The sequence below is a fragment of the Gopherus flavomarginatus genome, chromosome 2 (assembly GCF_025201925.1).
Source record: "Gopherus flavomarginatus isolate rGopFla2 chromosome 2, rGopFla2.mat.asm, whole genome shotgun sequence".
In the NCBI taxonomy this organism is placed as follows: domain Eukaryota; kingdom Metazoa; phylum Chordata; order Testudines; family Testudinidae; genus Gopherus; species Gopherus flavomarginatus.
Genome location: NC_066618.1, coordinates 153563903 through 153583674, shown reverse-complemented (window position 1 = coordinate 153583674; position 19772 = coordinate 153563903). Strand labels below are relative to the sequence as shown.

At 56.3% G+C, this 19772-nt stretch overlaps 1 protein-coding gene across 1 annotated transcript in view; it reads right to left on the bottom strand.

Annotated features, from left to right (window-relative positions):
• GPAT2 (glycerol-3-phosphate acyltransferase 2, mitochondrial) overlaps positions 1-19772 on the bottom strand; it is a 44413-nt gene that overhangs the window by 9018 nt on the left and 15623 nt on the right. Inside the window, exons 5-13 of the mRNA XM_050939954.1 lie at positions 18916-19026; positions 16105-16245; positions 11192-11291; positions 9342-9478; positions 8980-9079; positions 7304-7513; positions 6116-6226; positions 5401-5486; positions 3909-4027 (exon numbers count right to left, since the gene is read on the bottom strand). Of these exons, the coding sequence (XP_050795911.1) occupies positions 3909-4027; positions 5401-5486; positions 6116-6226; positions 7304-7513; positions 8980-9079; positions 9342-9478; positions 11192-11291; positions 16105-16245; positions 18916-19026 (1115 nt within the window). The remainder of the gene's footprint in view (positions 1-3908; positions 4028-5400; positions 5487-6115; positions 6227-7303; positions 7514-8979; positions 9080-9341; positions 9479-11191; positions 11292-16104; positions 16246-18915; positions 19027-19772) is intronic.

Sequence of the window (19772 nt, the reverse complement as noted above, 5' to 3'; positions counted from 1 at the left end):
CTCGCTTGGAAGGGGGTGGAAGCGAGTAACTCAAAGAGAGGAAAGAAAGAACAGGCCAGATCTGGAGCTCAGTGTAAAGCCAGTAATTCCACGCTCCCAGTTTCCAGCAGGCACCAAACTGAGCAGAACCTGTGCTTGTCTCTGACTGCCCAAGGGTGTAACATGGAGCAGAATCCAGACATCGCTCCTGATTTACCGCAGATGTAGCAGAGAGCAGGGACTACCCCAATACCACCATCTAAAGGCTGCAGTGATTGTAATGAAGAGCGAGCGTCTCAAAGCCCTTCAAAGCCCCGCGTCACCAGCCCGCCCAGCGCAGCCTTGGACACTCACGCCGCAAGTGCGTCAGCACAGGCAGCTGGCAACAGACGTGAGGGGCTCCCGCAGCTGGGACTGAGAGTCAAAGATTCAAACCCGGCGCCAGAGCATCCCTGCCTGCAAAGAGGACTTGAAAAGGCAAAGTTCACAGGTGAAAGTCTCAGAAGTCAAGCCTATCCATTGGGAAGGTCATTTTGTCAGCCCCGATCCAGCTGGCCGTGCCTGAGCCATCCGAGCCATCAAAGGGGCACAGACTGTCATGAGAACCCTTAGGCAACAAGTGATATTTGCTGCTAATGGAGCCCAAACCACGGTGCTCGTTAAAGGTCCCCTGCAACGGGGGAAAAAATTACATCTGGGCCTTTGTGCTGTATAAAGAAGAAAGGCCTGAAAAGGTGCTTTTCTCTTCCGCCTGTTTGTTTTTTAACCTTAGAAACAGCAGCGACGGGATGTCTTGTCGTCCTTGGGCTTCTTTTGCTAGAGCACTTTTTGGAGGACTCAGAGATGTGATGGGGATGGTGGGGTGAATCTGGAACAAAAAGACTGTGGCTCCTAGTGTAGAGCCACCCAACCAGAGTTTAAAAAAAAAAAAAAATCTCTCATGGGAGCAGCAGCAGCTAACCTAGGAATTACCAGAATGAATCAGCGCAGGGCACCAGCCATTCTGAGAGAAACCAGAACCAGCTGCTTCAGAGGAAAGAGCACGAATGTCCCCAGTAGACACTGATGGAACAACCTGCCCAGAGCTTCTTCCTGACCTCTGTCCATGAGTGTGTGGTCTGCACCCTGAAGCATGGGGATTTTTACAGAAACGTGTGTGCTCGGATGTTGTTCATTAGCTAAGAAAGTATCCAATCCTCACCTCTTGGCCTCAGTGGCATCTGGTGGCAGTGCGATATACAACCAAATCATGCCGTTATCCTCCCCAAGCAGTTCAGCACTGAGGGGTGATATCGCTCCTTCATTGCTATGAAGCAGATACAGCAAGAGAACAGCAGTTTGGAGAAAGGGCGGGGGGAAAAAAAATCACTGGAATTCTGCTGGAAATTTCCCATGCGACCAGAGCTAACCTGCCAGAACTGAGCCCTACAGAGGACTGATTTGCTGTGGGCACCTCTCCGCACAGCAGAAATCGATCGAGGCGTGACTCTGTTTTGCAGCGTCCCTGCGTCCCTTTCGCGTTGTTGTTTGGGCTCTCGCTTCCGGTGGAGTCAGCTGCTCTCCACGAGCAGTTACACACCCGGTGCATTAGCACGTATGGAGCATTGGACTCAAATGATGGATAATTGGAAAGTCACATCCACCACAGGACAGAAGGATAAACTGAACCACAAGCGCGACACGTGAAACGCAGCCTTTATGTAACCAGGCGACCGGGATGGCAATTTAACAAGCCTATTGTTTTCCCTAGCCTACCTCGGAGGAACTTTTCGGCTTCTGCTCTCTAGCTGAACGTAGAGAATCAAGTTAATTCTTGGTGGGTGAGAAAAAGGATGGTCTTGTGGTGAAGGCTCTGGAATGGGAGCCAGGAGATCTGGGTTTAAATCCCCTCTCTACCACTCATCACTTGATTCTCAGACTAGACAGTAGCTCAGCACGTCTGAAAACCAGACCTGGAAACTCGGCAGAGGGACAACAACCCTTCCCTTCTCATAGGCTTTGTGCTGGGAAGGAAAAGCTCGTTTTAATTCCCATGCGCTAGCTCAGCCGACCCTCTCTCCCAGTCTCAGCGCAGGGTAAGATCTTCCGCTCGAGTTTGCCTAGCGGCAGCCAGACCTCCTACCATCACAAGACCGATGAGCCGTGCGTTCAAGCTCTGAAAGCCACCTAGGTCAGAGCTGGGAATAGGGCAGAGGAAGTTCTCAGAGTGATCCAAGAGATCTAGAGTTCGTGCAGCTAGATTGAGGAGTGCTGAGTCCCTGGCTGTCCAGGTGATTCAATACCTAGCCCTTATCTAGCGCTTTCCATCTGTCGGTGCAGTGACTCGCCCACAGTCACCCAACGTCAGGCTGGACTGATAAGACAAGGCCAGTCACCCAGGGAAATGCTCTGAGAAGGCCCTCTGCTTCTGATTTGGGGTCAGCCCACCCCAACCCCAGCAAGGAAGCTGCCTGCCCTGCCAGGGCGGCCAGTCCTGCCACAGAGCGCTCCCATGGCCCGTCACGCCTCTCCTCCTCCCACAGGGATCTGCTTTCGGACCCGGCTGCTGGAGAGTCTCTCGCCATGGAGCCTAGACATGGAAGGAAATGATGGAACCCAAGTCCGGGGATAGGAAAGACACGGGAGATGCAGATCAGAAGGGATCAGCTGGCTCTGAAATCCTCCGGGCACCCGCCCGCTGGACGCTGGGCTGGCAAGGATCCGACGTTCTCAGCGCTCCAGCCATGGGCGTTCTGGGATGTTCCTGCTAATGTGTTTCCACGGGACTTCCAAGAGAGGTCCCAGTCTGGGATCAGGGCCCTTCTGTGCCACATGCTGTACAGACGTCGTGCAAGGAAGGCCTCCGCCCCAAGGAGCTCTCACAATCTAGGCCAGAACTATGGCTGCATTCGTGGGGAGGCCGCTGCGCTTGTCCTGTCACTGTGCCATTACAGGTGGTAGTGGGATCCCCCCAGCCGGGCCGCTCCTCCTGAAGTCTGTGACTCAGATCCATGTGGTTCTCCTCTCTGAACAGCCGTGCCAGGTACAGATCCGCCCCCGCCCCAGCAACGGCTGCAGCAAACAAGGCCTTGCAACAGCAGAACAATGGAGAAAGGGGAGGAGTTGGGAACCCGGCTTGGCCTCTCTCCTCGTTACGTTAACAGCTGCCCTGGAGGGATCTGTGGGCCGGATTTTGACCTCCAACTGGTGTAAATCCACAGTGCAACTGAGAGGAGGTCTGGCCCTGCATGGAGCTTACAAATCCCACTTGTCCTGCAAGGGGGTTCCACTGAACCCCACCAAGTTCCTGGTCACACCAAGATAGGCCCCCTCCAGCAGGGGCAATGCAGCCTGAAGGCTCCAGGACCATCTCTCTAGGTACCTGGGTCTCCCTCAGAGGCCTTGGTCCCATCCAGGGCAGCTGGAGCACAGGGGCCCTGCTCATTGCCGAGGTCTAAATGGGGAGTGTGGAGCAAGTCTCCCCTCAGGGTGTCTCCTTGGCCCCTCCCATTCCTCCCCCAGCAAGTACAGGGCCCGGTACACAAACCTCCTGCCGCTGACGGCAGGGCCTGTGCCCATGGCCAGTCTCCATTTGCCCCTGGAGCACGCCAGCCTGTGGCTGTTCTCGTACACGCGCCTGCTCCGAATGAGCCCCCTTGCTTCGCTGAGCCAGACCCCGACACTCACGCCAGTGGAGGCAGGAGATGCAGTCTGTACAACCAGCGGCAGACCCAACAAGGGGGTTACAAGAATCTCACTCCAGCCTCTTTTCTGCCAGAGAACCATGCGGAGCAGACCCATCGGCTCCCAGCTAACGCAAGACAGGTTCAGTTATTTAGCTCAACAGGTTGGTGGAAAGAGGCAGAGACCGTGGGAGGGAAGGGAGCTCCCCTCTCCTCCTCCTCCCCAAATCCAGCTGCCCAGGAGATCAGCGCAGAGCTAGCGCCTACCGCTCAAGGAGTGCAGGCCAAGTCTGCCCACCAGCCTTCGCTCGTCTGCCTTCAGCTCCGCGGCGGCTCCAAGGCCCGGGTACCACTCCTCTGACTTCTCCCAGTCCAGCAGGTCGGGGCTGCGGAAACGGGATGACAAGGGTGAGACCGGGCAGCTCTTAACAGCTAGAGGTGCTGGCTGACAGGAGAGACGCAAACACCCGGGCAGTGAACCCAGGGCTGGTGGAAGCTCCAGAGGCTCAATTCTTCCAGCTGCATGACACAGCATGGGCGGTGGCAGCGCACGCTCCCCCTAGGTGCACCCACCATGGTTCAAGCCAGAGCTAGGAAGAGAACTGCCAATCTGGACCAAGGCCCAGCTCCTGCCCCTGGCAGTGGCCAGTCTTCAGAGGCAGGTCCCCTAAACCTGAGCATGTAGAGCAGAGGTGGGCAAACTACGGCCCGCAGGACCGTCCTGCCCAGCCCTCGAGCTCCTGGCCCAGGAGGCTTGCCCCCAGCCCCTCCCCTGCTGTTCCCCCCTCGCCCGCAGCCTCAGCTCACTCATCCCGCCACCAGCGCAATGCTCTGGGCAGTGGGGCTGTGAGCTCTTGAGGCCTGACCCGGTGCTCTGTGCTGCGCGGTGGTGATGGCGGCAGCGTGACCCGGCTCCAGCGCCGCCAGCCACCGATGCTCCAAGCAGCGCGATAAGGGGGCACGGCGCGGGGGGGTTGGATAGAGGGCAGGCGAGTTCAGGAGGTGATCAGGGGTGTGTATAGGGATCGGGGGGAACAGGGGGTTGAATGGGGGCAGGGATTCCAGGGGGCAGTCAGGAAGGAATGGGGGGGTTGGATGGGGCAGGGGGGCCATCAGGAATGAGAGGAGGGGCTGGATGGGGCGGTGGAGGTCCAGGGGCGGGAGCAGATAGGAGGTGGGGGCTGGGCCATGACCCCCCTCCCCTAACCGGCTCTCCATACAATTTACGAAACCTGATGCGGCCCTCAGGCCAAAAAGTCTGCCCACCGCTGGTGTAGAGTCTGGCTTAGTCCCTGAAGCTTGAGGTTTAGTCTCTTGGATCCACCTCTAGGGGGCAGAGGGGAGCTCGGTGCCCACAGCCCAACCAGCCTGTGACCCCCCTGCTGAAGGGCAGGTGGGTTTTGCCGTGACCAGCCATGCCATGTTCTGTCACCAAAGCCCTTGCTTCTGGAGCATCTGGGCCCAAGCTGAGCTCCTGCTGAAACCGACAGCCAGGGTCAGTCACTCCAGAGGACAAGGGACACGGCTCAGCAGTAGAGCGGGCATCCTGGCCTAGCTCAGAGCACGGAGTCCAGGCAGGGCTTTGCTAGTGGAAGCTGGAGCAGTGCCGGCTACACGGGCTGGGAATCTAGCTGGGGTTCATGACACACCTGGTGCACCCAGAGGATCTTTCTGCAGCCCCTTCCTTACGGTCTTCTTTGACCCATGGCCCCAGCTCTCCTTGCCCCCCTGTCCCCCTAGGGATCTGGGTTGGGGCTACCTTTTGCCAAGAATGATGGGCAGAAGCAGCTTGTCCAGGGACTTCTGCGAGCAGCTCTGTCTGAAGAGGCTGTTTGCTGTGTACTCCTGGGATCAAGGAACACAACTCGGTCAATTGCTACTGGCCCCGCTAGACACCAGGAGGCCAAAGGCTCCCAAGGCCATTGCAGGCCGATCAGCAGCAGTGGGGCTAAAGAAGCCCCCATGCTGCAGCCCGAGCCTGGACGTCTACACTGCAATTAAACAGCCCTGCAGCCCGAGCCCCATGAGACGAGGTCGCTTGGCACAGGCCAGCCGCAGACATAGTGTATATGTACCCTATGTGGCCCATCCAGCTAATTCCAAGCCATGCCAGTGAGGCAACGGATTCCCCAGGCCAATCCCCAAACACAAGACGACCAGTTTCCCCACGGCACAACTGGCCAATCATCCCAAGCCACTTGGGGCATGTCTACACAGCAGCTGGCGCTAGCTTGGCTCGAGCTGCATGCTCAAATCATCATTGGAGCACTGCAGGGCTCTGGCTGCGGGACTGTTTAATTGTTCGCTCAAACCTGCAGCGGAGACATCCCCCTACTCCCCAAATTCCACCAAGATCATGACACCCAAGAATCTTGCGCCACTAGATTCCCCAAGATCTAGCCAGGAATCGCCAAATCCCCAGGCCCGGAACAGGCAGAAGCCCTAGGCCAATCCCCCAGAAGGCTGCCCAATACCTGCAAGGAGAAAGGCTGCGCAAAGTCCATCCGGACACAGCCAAACTCCCGGCCCAGGGCTCGGCGAACAGCCAGGAGACAGGACCAGAGACCCAAAGGCTGAGCTGAGCCCTAGGAGAGCAGAAGAGCAGTCTGTTAATCGGGCGCTGGTGGTGGTTATCGCTATGTATCAGTCAGAGGGCACATTAGCTCGGTAGAGGAACAGGCCTGCTTCACTGTAGAGCTGCAGGTGGTGGTGCAGGAGGCTACACGGGGACAGGCAAAGCGTCTTCAGGACGTTGTTCTTCAGGAGCACATCAAGGCAACACCCGACCCCGCAGGGAGAGTTGGATCAGGGGGCCTAAATGAACAACCCTCACAGTGTCATGCCAATTTTCTGCACCTCAAGGTTGCAGGGAGAGAAGTTTTGATTCTGCAGGGTGCCCAAGCGAAATGACTCAGCTCTGCAGGAGGGGAGCTGCGCTGTGCCCGCACCCCTGCTCAGTTTGGAAGCTCCACGGGAGCTCCCGGGTGTGGATCTCAGGTGCTCTGCAGAACTGAAAGTCCTGGCTACCAGAGCCCTCGGCTTCCAAAGGTTTGGGACGTGCGCCTCTCCGGAACTTTGGGAAAGGCAAGTGGCCTGGTTCCCAGAGCCAGCAGCCAGTCAGCCAATACTGGAAGCAGGGAGCAGGCAAAAAATAAAAAAATAAAAATAAAAATGAGAGATGAGGCTGGTGACCTGGAGAGATGGACTGCCCTGGGTGCCCAGTGTCTGAAGAGAGGAGCTGGATTGTTGGGAATAGCCCAGCCAGACCAGACAGGCAGAAGCCGAGGGGTGAGATCTGGGTCAAGACAGAGACTAGAGCAGGGATGAGTGCCCAGGACAGTGGGTTAGGTATGGCCACAAGTGGGGTGCCCCATTCAGGAGGGCAGGAAAAAGTGGGTTTCTCAGGAGGATCCCCTGCAAGGTGCAGAGCACGTACCCAAGTGAAGGGAAAGCGGGTGAGCGTAGGGTAGAACTGTCAGTGTCTATGCCAGACCCACCCCCCACTAGAGCCAGGAACACGATCCAGGAATCTCAGCTCCCAGCCCCCTGTTCTAATCCTTAGACCCCACTCCCCTCCCTTGGCTAGGAACAGAACTCAGGAGTCCTGGCTCCCGGCTGCTCTGCTCTGGCCACAACTCCCCTTAATGGCCAGTGGTTCTTACCGAGAGCCCCCTGTGGGACGCACTGGGGGCTACGTCATAGGCGATGCCCACGGGCACCAGCATCACATCGGGGACGGCTCCGGCACGGACAGCACCCAGCACCAGAGCCAGCCACTCCCCGCCAGGGGCGGAGAGCCGGGGCTCACCAGAGACAGGATCCTCCAGGAAGATCACCAGGTGCTGCCGGCTCTTCAGCAGCTCCTCGATGTACTGCGGGCAGGAAAGGAACCTCATGGGATCGGAGACAGGGTGCAGCCAAGCTCCCCTTTGCCCTAAGGGCAGGGAATATTCTTCCCCCCTAACCCCCCGCAGCCAGGCGGCAGAGAAGTGGTGGTTACTCCCTAAAATCGTCTGCTCCCGTCACCACCCCAGGTGGCCCCATCTGGCTCACCCCTGCTGCCCACCCTCATTCCTTACATCTCCCCCAGCCAATCACATCCCACCCTCCTTCTCAGCTCCACCAATCCTTCCCCTCTTCCCGCGGTTCAAAGGCCCCTTCCCCCAGGGGGATAATCCCACAGCCTGACAGATCTCACAGCCAGGGAGCGCTTCCTGAGATCCAGGTCCAATTTCCTCCCGTGACGTCCTCTCTCCACCCCACAAAAGCGTGGTTTTCCACCAGGCTCTACCACTCGGGCAGCCCCCCTTGTGGCTCTTAGCCAGAACCAGGCCCTAAATCTGCCTGGGCAAGATCCGAGACTGATGCCCGCAGAGCCCTGCATGAGCGACCGAAAAATCTACGCAATGCCCAAAGGTTGGGCCATGTTCCACGAAGGTGTTTGAGTGCGATGGAGTCAACGGAAAGACTCGCACTGAACAAAGCGGGCACTGGATTGGCCCTGCCTTCTTACGCATAAATCCTAGGGAATTTATCAAGGAATAAACCAACCGAGGTCTAGAGACCCCGTCCCGCGTCAGGACCCAAGCGAGAACTTCAGACGTCGTTTTGTGAAAAGCCAGAGCGAGATCCTGGAATAGCCAACGGCCCAGGGCATGAGCATGGCAGGTTCAAATCCCTGCTCGGCCCGATTCAGCTTGGGGGTTTGAACTTGGGTCTTCCCCCATCCAGCTGAGCACCCGAACAACTGGGCTGCTCACTATTCTGAGGGGCTCGCTCCAGTTTTTCACAAAGGAGCAGGGTTCCTGGACAAGCCCCCAACAACCTTCCGAAATAACAATGCTGAGGCTCACACACACAACTCCCGCATCCTCCCCATTGAGCAGGTGGGGAAACCGAGGCAGGGGCAGCAACTCGACCCAGGTCCCACAGCGAGTCAGTGGCAGAGGTGGAATTAAGCTAAGCACCCAGGCAGTGCTCATCAAATGAACGAGATTGAAACCCGGGAAGGCCCTGGCTCCCAGACCTGTGCTCCGTCCATGCGGAGGGTCCATCTAAGCAAGGTGCGGCCGTTCTGACCTGTAACCCTCCCCTCCAACGGCTGGCATGAGCAAAGCTGGGGAGGGGACTGAGCCATACACCAAGTTCCAACTGACGGGAATGGGAGCAGGGTGTCTAAGTCTCCTAGTCAGCTATGAAATCCTTAACCAAGTGCTTTAGGAGTCTCAAACCACTGGCTAAGGCTTTCACCACGTTCCCCCCTCCCCCAGAGTAGGGTCCCAAGCCACCCCTTGGCTCACGGCTCAGCTGCACGAACTCTTGCCTCTCCCCCACTTACCGAGGTGAGGACGGCCCTGGAGAGCGCGCCCCGTTCGCCATCTGGCGCGTGCTCTGCTCCAGGAGGCAGGAAAACCCCTCCCAGCCGGCTCAGCACGGCCCTGCAGGCAAAAACAGACATGGACACTGCAGAGAGCCCAGCACCCCCGCCCTCCTAAACCACCCAATCCTGCCTGGGCCTCCCCGGGAGACAGGACGGCCACCTCTCCCTCCAAGCCCCTTTGCCCGTGATCCCCCGGTGGGAGAAAGGTCCCAAGGGAGAGGCCAGAAGAATGAAAGTAACGGGAAGATGAGGAGAGAAACGGGCTCAGGGCGCCAGCCACGCAGAAGACAGATGCCTGTAACCCCGGCTCTAAGCCTTACCTGAGGCTTGGGGTAAAGGTCTGGTATTCCCAGGTCACTCGGGGCACCCCCAGGCCCTGAGAAAACAGGAGGAAGGGGAGCAGCAGCCCATCCAGCTGGGACTTGCGAGTCGAGAGGAAAACCAGTGGGACGTCAGGCTGCAAGGAGAAAATGATGGGGGGTGTGCGGGGTGCAGCTGAGGCTGCGTACCAGCACAGGCGAGCCCGGGCCTCCCACGCTTGCCGAGGAGTATCCACCAGGCAAGCCTGGCCACACTGACAGTGCACTGACAGGACAGGCGTTTCCAGGAGTGTTTCCCAGGGTTCTCTTACCCCTGGCCGGCTGTGGCCACTCCAGGGCTGGGTTCACAGTGTAATGTGGCAGAACCTGTCCGTCTGCCCCATGAGGCTTGTGCAGAAGCGCTCTTAGCCCACCAGTGCCCCCAGCTGCAGCGGGACGCACCCTACTACTGGAAACGGGCCAGGGACCCAGCAGCGGAGGAAAAGCGTGTGCGTGGACGGGAGGGGATTTGGGTTTAAACCCACATCAGAGCCCACATCCACACTACAGAGGGACCCGCAGGCCATGCCATGCCGGCTGAGCAATGTGCACAAAGGGGGACCCACTGCAGACAATATACTGCACATCCCTACAGGATCCTGGGCATTGCTCTCCACACAGCCCCCTGGCAAGTCACCGGACGCCCGGGGCCCAATCCAAAGCCCACAGGGATTTTTCCATCCACTTCAATGAGCATTTGATCAGACCCTTATATAGAAAATTGGGCCATGGCGACTGGAGACAAGTCCCACGCTCTAGACGACAGCTGGAAAGGCCTCTGGTGGAGGCACACAACGGAGCTTGATGCCCCAAGGAACCAGATGTGCAGCCCTGTGAGCAAACCGCATACCCTGCTTGCAGAGGAGCTCTCAGAGCATCAGCAGAGGGGCTCTGTCCACTTGGACACCAAGCCCCTGCCACACCCGTTATTGCAGAGGTCCCCAAACTATGGGGCTCGCTCTCCTAGGGGGGTGTGGAGGAACATCGGGGGATGCAGGGGTGCCCGGGCTAGTCCCTACAAGCAGTGGGGAGGGAGTGCCACCCAGCCCCTAGCTCTGATCTGGTGCAGCCCCCAGCCAAGTCCCTGGCTCCCGGCCCTGCGCCTGGCCCTGTCCTCAGCCTCAGCATGGCTCCGCTCCTGGCCCTGCACCAGCCCCCAGGCTCCGCCACCGGCCACAGCTCCCTTCTCAGCCCAGGGCCAAGGCTGGGGGCAGATCCGTAACGCGCCTTCACCTAAGCCTGGCAGGGGGCACTTAGGGACCAGGGCACGCAAATGCTGCCAGCTTGAGATCAAAAGGGCCGAGTGACTCAGGGACTTAAGCCCCATTTACTCTCTGGGATTCAGGCTCCTAAGGCAGTTCGGCCCTGCTGAAAATGTGACCCTAAGCAATTTGCCTCCAGGCTGCACAAGGATTCAGGCAGCGTCGGGAACGGGACCCAGCTCTGCACCCTGTGCTGAGCCCACTATGCGGTGACCACAAGCGTCAATGCGAAGGTGCCAGGGTAACTGAGTGTTGTCAGGAACCCTGCCTAAGGAGGAAGCGGAAGGATGGTCCAGCGGCTAGGGTTCCAAACCTTGCTCTGCCACAGACTCCAGTGTGACCCAGGGCAAATCTCTTAGCCGCTCGCTGCCTCAGTTTCCCACCTGTACAATGGTGATATCAGCCCCGCCCTGCCCCCCATGCATGAGGATAAAGGCATCATGGGAGCTCAGACACTAGGGTGGCGGGACTCACCCAAGTGCCTTAGGCAGATAACACGAGGAAGAGGGCTCATGGCAGAGCCGTCTCAGCCCCCTCACTGCTCCTTACCGTCTGGGCTGCCCGGCGCACCATCTCCAGCTGCCCTTTGTGGAGCAGCACGTTGAGGAACATGTGGTTGAGGAGTCTGAGCAGAGCCCAGCTGCAGAGCCTGGGGGAGAGGGAAAGAAAGGCTCGCTGATATCCCATCCGCGTACCAAGACTCTCGCCTCCTGCTCGATCGCCTGGCAGCCACAATCCTTGAAAGGACCACCGGCCCGTACAACTTTCAGTGGACATGTTCGTATCTCCCTCCACCTTTCTCCAAGTGGGGCAATCCCGCGTTAGGCCCCTCAACAACCTCATTTCCCATCACGGAGTGTCCATCCCCGGTCTCTGCACCCTACGCTAGGAGGGGTGGAATCACATCTTTATACACTCTACTTTCTAAACTTCACTGGCATCTTCTAATCATCAGCCTCTGACATGGGTGGCAAGTTTGTAGAAATTTTGGTGGTGCCCAGAACTCGTCCCCCCAACTCCGCCCCCACCTACCTAAGGCTCTGAGAGGGATTTGGGGGGGGAGGTCTGGGGTGCAGGTCCTGGGCTGGGGATTAGGGTGCAGGATGGGTGCAGGCTTTGAGATGGGGCAGGGAGTGGGTGTGCAGGAGGGGGTGAGGGGTTCAAGCTTTGGGACGGAGTTTGGGTGCAGGCTCTGGGCTAGGGGCGTAGGAAGGGGTGGGGTGCATGCTCTGGGAGGGAGTCTGGGGATAGGAGGGAGCGCAGGGGTGAGGGCTGTGGGGCTGAGGATGAGGGATTCATGATGCAAGATGGGGCTCAGGGTTGAGGCAGAGGATCAGGGTGCGGGGGGATGAGGGCTCTGGCTGAGGATGAGGGGTTCATGCTGTGGGGGGGGCTCAGGGCTGGGGCAGAGGATTAGGGTGTGGCGGGATGAGGGTTGGGGCTGAGGATGAGGGGCTCGTGATGTGGGGGGGCTCAGGGCTGGGGTAGAGGATCAGGGTGTGGAGGGATGAGGGTTGGGGCTGAGGAAGAGGGGTTCATGCTGCGGGGGGGGGCTCAGAGCTGGGGCAGAGGATTAGGGTGTGGGGGGATGAGGGCTCTGGCTGGGGCTGAGGATTAGGATGCGGGTGGATGAGGGGTTTGGGGTGTTGGAGAGGCTCAGGGCTAGGGCAGAAGGGCAGGGTAACGGCAGCCTGCCTTGCCATTAGCGGATGACGGGCATTATGACCCCGGGGCAGCAGACAGCAGTTCTGCCGGGAGCCCAAGCAGGCAGGGGAGAGGCCCGCTGCTCTCTGTCAGACAGGGAGCCGCGTGGCGGGGGGGGGGGACAACGCACAGGGGGAGGGGTGGCAGGCAGGGGCTGGGACCTGCTCCAGGCACGGATGTGGCGCGGCGCGGGAGGGGAGGCCCGCGGGGGCCGGGGCCCGATCCAGGCAGGACCGGGGGAGAGACCTAGAACCAAATATTGCTGGAGCAGGGCACCCGGCCCTGAATATTCCTGGAGCCCGAGCAAAACAAATGTATATAACATGCCGCCTATGGCCTCTGACATTTGCCCAAGGAGCTACAGTACGATGCCGCACATCACACGGGTGGGCACCACTGTCAGTCACCACCGGTTCTAGGGATTTCAATTCCCCGTCTCCTCGCTGCGTTCCCCACCGAGCCGCACACGCTCACCACCTCTAGGGCTGGGAATTCACTAGCTCCTCCCTGCCGCTTGCGCATGGGGGGGACTGGGCTGAGAACCTCCCGACTCATTTCACAGAAGCCTGAGAGTTTAAACAAGCCCACTCCAGGCCTGACTCAGAACATAAGCCGGTGCCAGGGCAACCGTTCAAACGCGTGGTACACGGGAGGACTGCTGGGAAACTCATCCTAGTTCAACCCCATCCGGCCTGGCACTCTGGGGCCCAAACAGACCCCCACTGAAATCAACACTATACAGTTGCACCCACTCATTCTCCACACGACCCCATCGTGCCAGGCGCTGCACATACACACGAGAGAGAAGCATGGTGTTGCCAGCTCTTGTGCTTTTACCGCAAGTATTGCAATAACTGGCATATTAGGAACCTAGGAGCGGAAGGGACCTCCGAGGTCATTGGGAGCAGTCCTGTGGTATCACAGGCCACCCGGCATGTCATCCCATTTATCAATGTATCAAGGTCCATTTTAGAACTAGTTCGGCTTGTTTTCCCCCTCTCCCCCCACTACTCCTGTTGGTGGTTAGGAAATCTTCCTCTCATTTCCAGCCTACATTTCTTCATGGTCAGTTTATCCTCATTTGCTCTTGGGCCAAATATGGTCCTTGAGCTTCGATAGCTCTTCCACCTCCCTGGAGTTTTTTAAAGCTCCAGCTTCCAGAGTCATGGGAATGCGTAAGACTCTCAGCTTCTTTGATTGAGCAAAAGTTTCCAGCCCTTGTTGTAGAGGTACAAAAGCATGAAAATAGGCCCCCAGCACAGACTAGTGGCTCAGAAGCCAAAAGGAGAGCCTCCCCACCTCAATATTTTTTTTAATGTTGTGGTTTTTCTGGGGTTTGCAGTGCTGACACTATTACACTCTCCATTTTCCACATGGGGAATGGAAGCAAGGAGAGGTTAAATGACTTACCCAAGTGACTCAATGACAGAGGAGAGACTCAAAATGCAGACTTGCTGCATCTCAGGCGCTGTCTACACGAGGAAATTAAGTCGGCTTAACTTCAGGGGTGTGAAAAATCAACCCTAAGAGTGAGATTTAATTCAAATGCAGTGTAGTCTAGTGGTTAGAGCACTAAACTGGGTCTCACGCCACCTGGGCCCAATTCCTCGCTCTGCCCCTGGCCTGTTAGGTGAGCTCTGGCAAGTCAGGTCCCCCTCTGTGCCTCGGTTTCCCCATCGGTACAACAGGGCTAATGGCACTGACCCACCTTTGTGAAGTGCTTTGAGAGCCTCAGATGAAAAAACGCTACGTGAGCTAGGCATTATCATCACATTTCAATGTTCAACCCACGTCTTTAAGCTCCCACAAAGTAAATGAATAAACAGGAGCTCTGTTTGCAACAAAAAAATTAACGCCCCTGCGTGACTAGGCAAAAAAATGCAATAAAAATAAAATAAGCCCAGCGTGCAAACCCAGAACCCATCTCCCCCATCCCCACCCCCGAGCTCCTGCGTGATGTTTACCAGAAGTCTCTAAATGCTTTTATCCCTTGGGCAATTTCCCCATTTTAAATACTCAGACTGTTCGGAAAGGTTCTTTTATTACAGCTCAATCAGAGAAGCAATTAGGCCTCAATGGAAACTTTATCTGTCAATTTCTCAACAATCAAAAAAAAAAGTTCACCTTTTCTTTTAGGTGAAGTCTTTGATATTTACTTCCAGTGGGAAACGTTAGCACTCGTTAAAAGGGGATGGGGCTACCAAGAACGCACGGAGGTGCTGTACGGGCTTCCCCACGAAGCTCGGCCAATGCCCCTCCATCCCGATCCACCTGCAATTCTGCTAACGCCTCTCAGGTCCGACCCACAGCCCACCCTGCTCCAGCCCTGAGCTGCTTCACGCACAGCTCTGCCGGAACCCCTCAGTCCTGACCTGCGTCCCCTGACCCCCCAGCCCTGAGCTCCCCTCCCTCACTAGCTCTACCGGTACCCCTCAGTTCTGACCTGCACCCCTGATCCCCCAGCCCCCGGCTCCCCTCCCCTGCCAGCTCTGCTGGTACCCCTCAATCCTGACCTGCATCCCCTGACACCCCAGCCCTGAGCTCCCCTCCCTCACCAGCTCTGCCAATACCCCTCAGTCCTGACTCGCATCCCCTGGTCCCCCAGCCCCTGGTTCCACTGCCCCGCCAGCTTTGCCGGTGTCCCTGAATCCCGACCTGCAGCTAAGGTGGCTATGGACACGTTCCCAGAACACCAGACGTGCCAGTACCGCCAAGCATGGTGTGACCCCAACCCCGCTGGCATGACCCTACGTATAATGCACTTGAGGTCACGCTGGAGGGGGAAGATTAACATGCTCTTAAAAATGGCACCCCCTGTTGGTTACTTATCAAAACCGCATCCGGTCTCCTCCCAGTCCTGCATAAGGGACGAAGCTCTCAAGCAGAGGATTGTCCAATTTAATACAGGACCAGCAGCCTCCCCTACTAGCTCTCTGTGATCCCAGCCCTGGGCTCCCTTCCCCATTAGCTCCTATCGGTGCCCCTCAATCCCAACCTGCAGCCCTCTGGTACCCCAGCCCTGGGCTCCCCTCACCCACTAACTCCATCGGTACCGCTCAGTTGCGACCTGCAGCCCCCTGCTACTCCAGTCCTGGACCTCTCCTGGGACCATCAAGCACAGCTGTGTGTTGTTTTCTGACCAGAACATATCTCTGAACCACTACCCGATCCCAAACCCTCTTCACCAGGGATTCCACTTCGCCAGCCCAGGGCCCAGCCGCAGCCAACCATCAGCTAAGTTTGAAACACAGGAAAAACATCCCCAACTTTGCAAAAAAATTAAAATACAAACACACACATACAGGCTCTTAGCAGGGATCTGACTTGCCACCACCACCACCGCCCATGCACTCACAGCGTCACTGCACGGCACCTCAGAGAGCAAGCCACAGGGCAGGCGGGCACAGAATGCACTCACACACACTCTTTGCTTTCTGCCGGGCGGGTTAATTTCGTGCAGAGGAAGACCCATTGCTCTAATCACCTCTCTACTGCTTTGCAGACCTAGATCTCAGAGTGCTTTGCCGAGGAAGGGTTGTGTCACTCTCTCCATCCTGAAGACAGGAAAACTGAGTACAAGAGTCTTGCTTGCCCAAGGTTACACACAGCAAGTACATGGCAGAGCTGGGACGAGAACCTGGTCTCTATTACCAGCCCCCTCGGAAAATTCTGCTGCTGCTCCATATACACAGCAGAATGGGTGCCAGACCCCCCCTGTAGCCCTTGGCCGGCCCTCTCCGCAGAGAGAGGGGACATACCTCAGTATGAAAAGGGAGAGAGGAGACTGAATCTGGCCCAGGATGCTCAGCACTTCGCTCCTCCATTGTGCCCGGGATTTGCTGAGAATAGAGCCAGCCCCTCTCGCCTGGGGGGCCTCCAGAGACATGACATCCTGCACCCTGGGGAGAAAGGGAGAGGTGGTGAAAAACAAGGACGTCAAGCAAAGCCGCAGGATTTAATATGCTATCCAGGGCGCCTAATGCACCCCAGCAACCAGAGCCTAAGGACAGCCACCCGCCAACACCCTATTAACGGTTATTGGGGGCGGCAAGGAGAGACCCCAGTGGAAATCGTGGACACGTTACGCTGCATGCCGGAGAGACACTGCGATCTCATGCAGCCTGAGCAAGGCCGGGGTGGGAAGCCCAAGAAAGCTGTCTGGCGGGCAGAGCAAAGGGCACCGACGAGATATGGGTTCGAGTCCAGGCGGGGACAGATTTCGGGGGGCACTGTATTGTTGTCAGATGAGAAATCTGAGGCTCAATGAATAAGGTCTCGAAGAGCAGGGCTGCTAACTCCAATGTCCTGGCCAAATTCCAACCCCAGTCAGTTATATTCTGCCTCCCCAAACGTCCCCCGAGGTTTCTGCTCACACCGGGCTACCCCCCAGGCCTGTCTGCCTTTCCCCAGACAACAGACTGCAGTTCGCTGCTGGCCAAAGGGCAGGTAAAACCCAGGGGTGTCGTCCCATAGGCTCTGCGTCAGGCCCGAAGGGGACGTATTGCAGACCAGACAGAGCACAGGATTCAGGATCAGCCTGGCTGAATCAACGCTTTCAACCAATTGTCGCTACGCTGGTGCTGGTTCGTTTCCTTCCTGACCTATCTGTGAAAGGAGCATCCATCCGAAAAGGCCTGATCCAAAGCCCCTGGAAGTCAGTGGGGACCCCGTTGAATCCAGCAGGCTTGGGCCCAGCATCATCTCTTAAGTGGCCAGATTGGAGCAGGTTGTGGCAGGGAGTTAACCACATCTGACAGGTGCCCAAGAGTTCTGCTGCTATTAAACACTCAGTAGCATTTTCCTTCTTCACAGCTGTTTCTATCTGGAGCTCCCCGTCTCCATCCGTCACCGTGCGAGGGGAAAGGATATAGCTACTGGCTGGGGACGTAGCACCATCCCTGTGAAAGGCACTCAAACCCCATGGCATGACAACGATCACACCACGGCCCTATCAGACTGAGCACTAATGTCTCCGTTTCCTTGTATTCCCCTGACGGTCTGTCTTACCTGTTGTCTCTTGTCTTATACTTCGATTGTCGGCAATTTGGGGCAGGGACCACCTTCCTGTTCTGTGTCTGTACAGCTCCTAGCATAATGGGGCCTGGATCTCAGTCAGGCCCATTAGGTGCTGCTGTGATATCATCACTGATAAGTTCTATTCTAGATGACACTGAAAAAACTCTATTTATCATGTGCCTCTGTGCCTTTCCCAGCGCACCACTCCCACCAGCTCAACTTCTGCACTGTTTCTTTAGTCATCTAACCTCTCAGGCTGACATCAAAGACAAACTCGCAGCTCATAATTTATCAGAGTAAGTGCAGGGACAGGGGAGGGGAGAATGCCAGAGAGGTGCTAAATAAATGCAGATGAGAGTAGGACATCAGTATAGACAGAGTGCCCTTTGTGAAAATATTCCTCAGAGATATCGCAATCTTTCTTTGCCCCTGTTACAGTGCCTGTCATCAGAGGCTCATAAAACACATTACAAACAGTGGGCCAGAAATTCAGCAGGTGTAAAACAGCACAGATCCACTAATGTTATGCCAGGAGAGACTCTGGTCCATTAATTCTCTCTTGTACATGTGGGAAGAGAGGCACAGGGCAAGGGCTTGTCTACACAGGAAAATTTACTAGCATTCCTTTGATAAAGGACTCTTCAACCTAACAGACAGAGATAACAAGAGCCGGGGGTCGGGAGGTGAACATACACAAGTTCAGACTAGAAATGAGGCATACGTTTTGAACAGCGAGAGTTATTAATGACTGGAACAACTAATCAAGTGTTGTGGCGGATTCTCTGTCACTGGCGATTTTCAACTGAATACCTATTTTTCTAAAAGACATGCTCGCGCTGAAAGAGGAATTAATTGAGAAAAGTCCTCTGGCCTGTATTAAACAGGAGATCAAACGAGATGATCACAACGATCCCTTCTGGCTTTATAAGCTACGTTGGTATAGTTACACCAGCATAACTCCCCATGATTGGACACGCCCGTTCAGAACAGACTTATTTCAGGTTAGCGGAGGGCTCAAAACTGAAAAATCGTACGTGCCCAAAGTGATATAAGCTGAACGGAAACAAGGCCACGGTATTCCGAATAAGGGTGCCCACATGGGAGTCATCCCAGCATAGCTATAGGGTACAGAGACTAGCCCAAGACTGTGGGCTGGGTGTATAACAGCAGAGTGAGGCATGCGAAATGATGCCTCTCTCGTTCCCTGGTCATAGCCCGGCTACTGCACTCAGGCGCTTACGCTGTGCTCGTCACAGCAGTATCTGATCCCTTTGACCTATGACTCCCCATTTCTGAGATGGGGAAACTGAGGCAAAGGGAAGTGACTTGTCCAATCCAAGGACAGGACTAGAATCTAGGTCACCTGGCTTGGGTGCCTAAACCAACTGGCTCCTGCTACAGTCAGAACAACACAGACCCAGAGGCAGGATCCAAACAACATAGGGCTGGAATAGCATGAGGAACAGCGGAGAAGGGAGGGGCGAGAAGAGCAAACTCCAGAGCCAGCCCGTAGGGTAAATAACCTCAGGTTGCTCTCACATGAGGAACGATACCTTTTGCTGCAAAAGATTCTCTCCTGGAGATCTCGCTGGGTGTCAGAATCAACTTTCCACTCGAGGATCGCAAGGAAGTAACAGAGTCTTCTTACCAGCCAGCCCCTGTACCTAGAGAGAGAGAGAGACACTCCACTAGGTAATAACAGAAACCATGGACATGTGACACATTAAATGCATTCCATAATCCAGGTATAGCCTTCCAAGGATACAAGTATACTAATACTTGTAAGCACTTGTATATAGCACTTTTCAAATGTAGATCTCAACGGAGATAAGGATCATTATCCCCATGGAGAAACTGAGGCACCGAAAGGGGACGTGACTTGCCCAAGATCACACAGCAGGCCAGTGGCACAGCTGGGAACAAAGCCAGGTTTCCTGCATCCAAGACCATGGTTCTACCCACTAGGAAACACCGCCTCCCCTTTGGAGCTTTTCCTTAATGGTGTAGGATCAGTCCCTGGACATGTCCCCTCATTCAAGTGCTTCATTTTTTTAACGAGCCCATCCCTCCTTCACGACGTCCTCCCTTCCAGGAACGACTGACGTAGGTCGGCGGGTGTTGGAGAGAGTCTAATCTCAGTATTTAATCCTTAAATGCATTGGTACTTGCCAGATCTCCAGCCAAATGATAGCTGAGATAACTTTTACTGCAGCATGGTCGAGCAGGTAGCGCGCTGGACTGGGAACCGAAGACTTTGGTTCTAGTCTCTGCTCTGCCACTAGCCTGCTGAAGTCAGCTCAGCTCTCTGGCCAAGATTTTCAAAACTGACTTGTGACTGCAGATTCCTCATTTCTGGACTCGACTGTCACATAGGGCCAAACACCCGCCCTCTCAAAACTAGGCCCCTTTC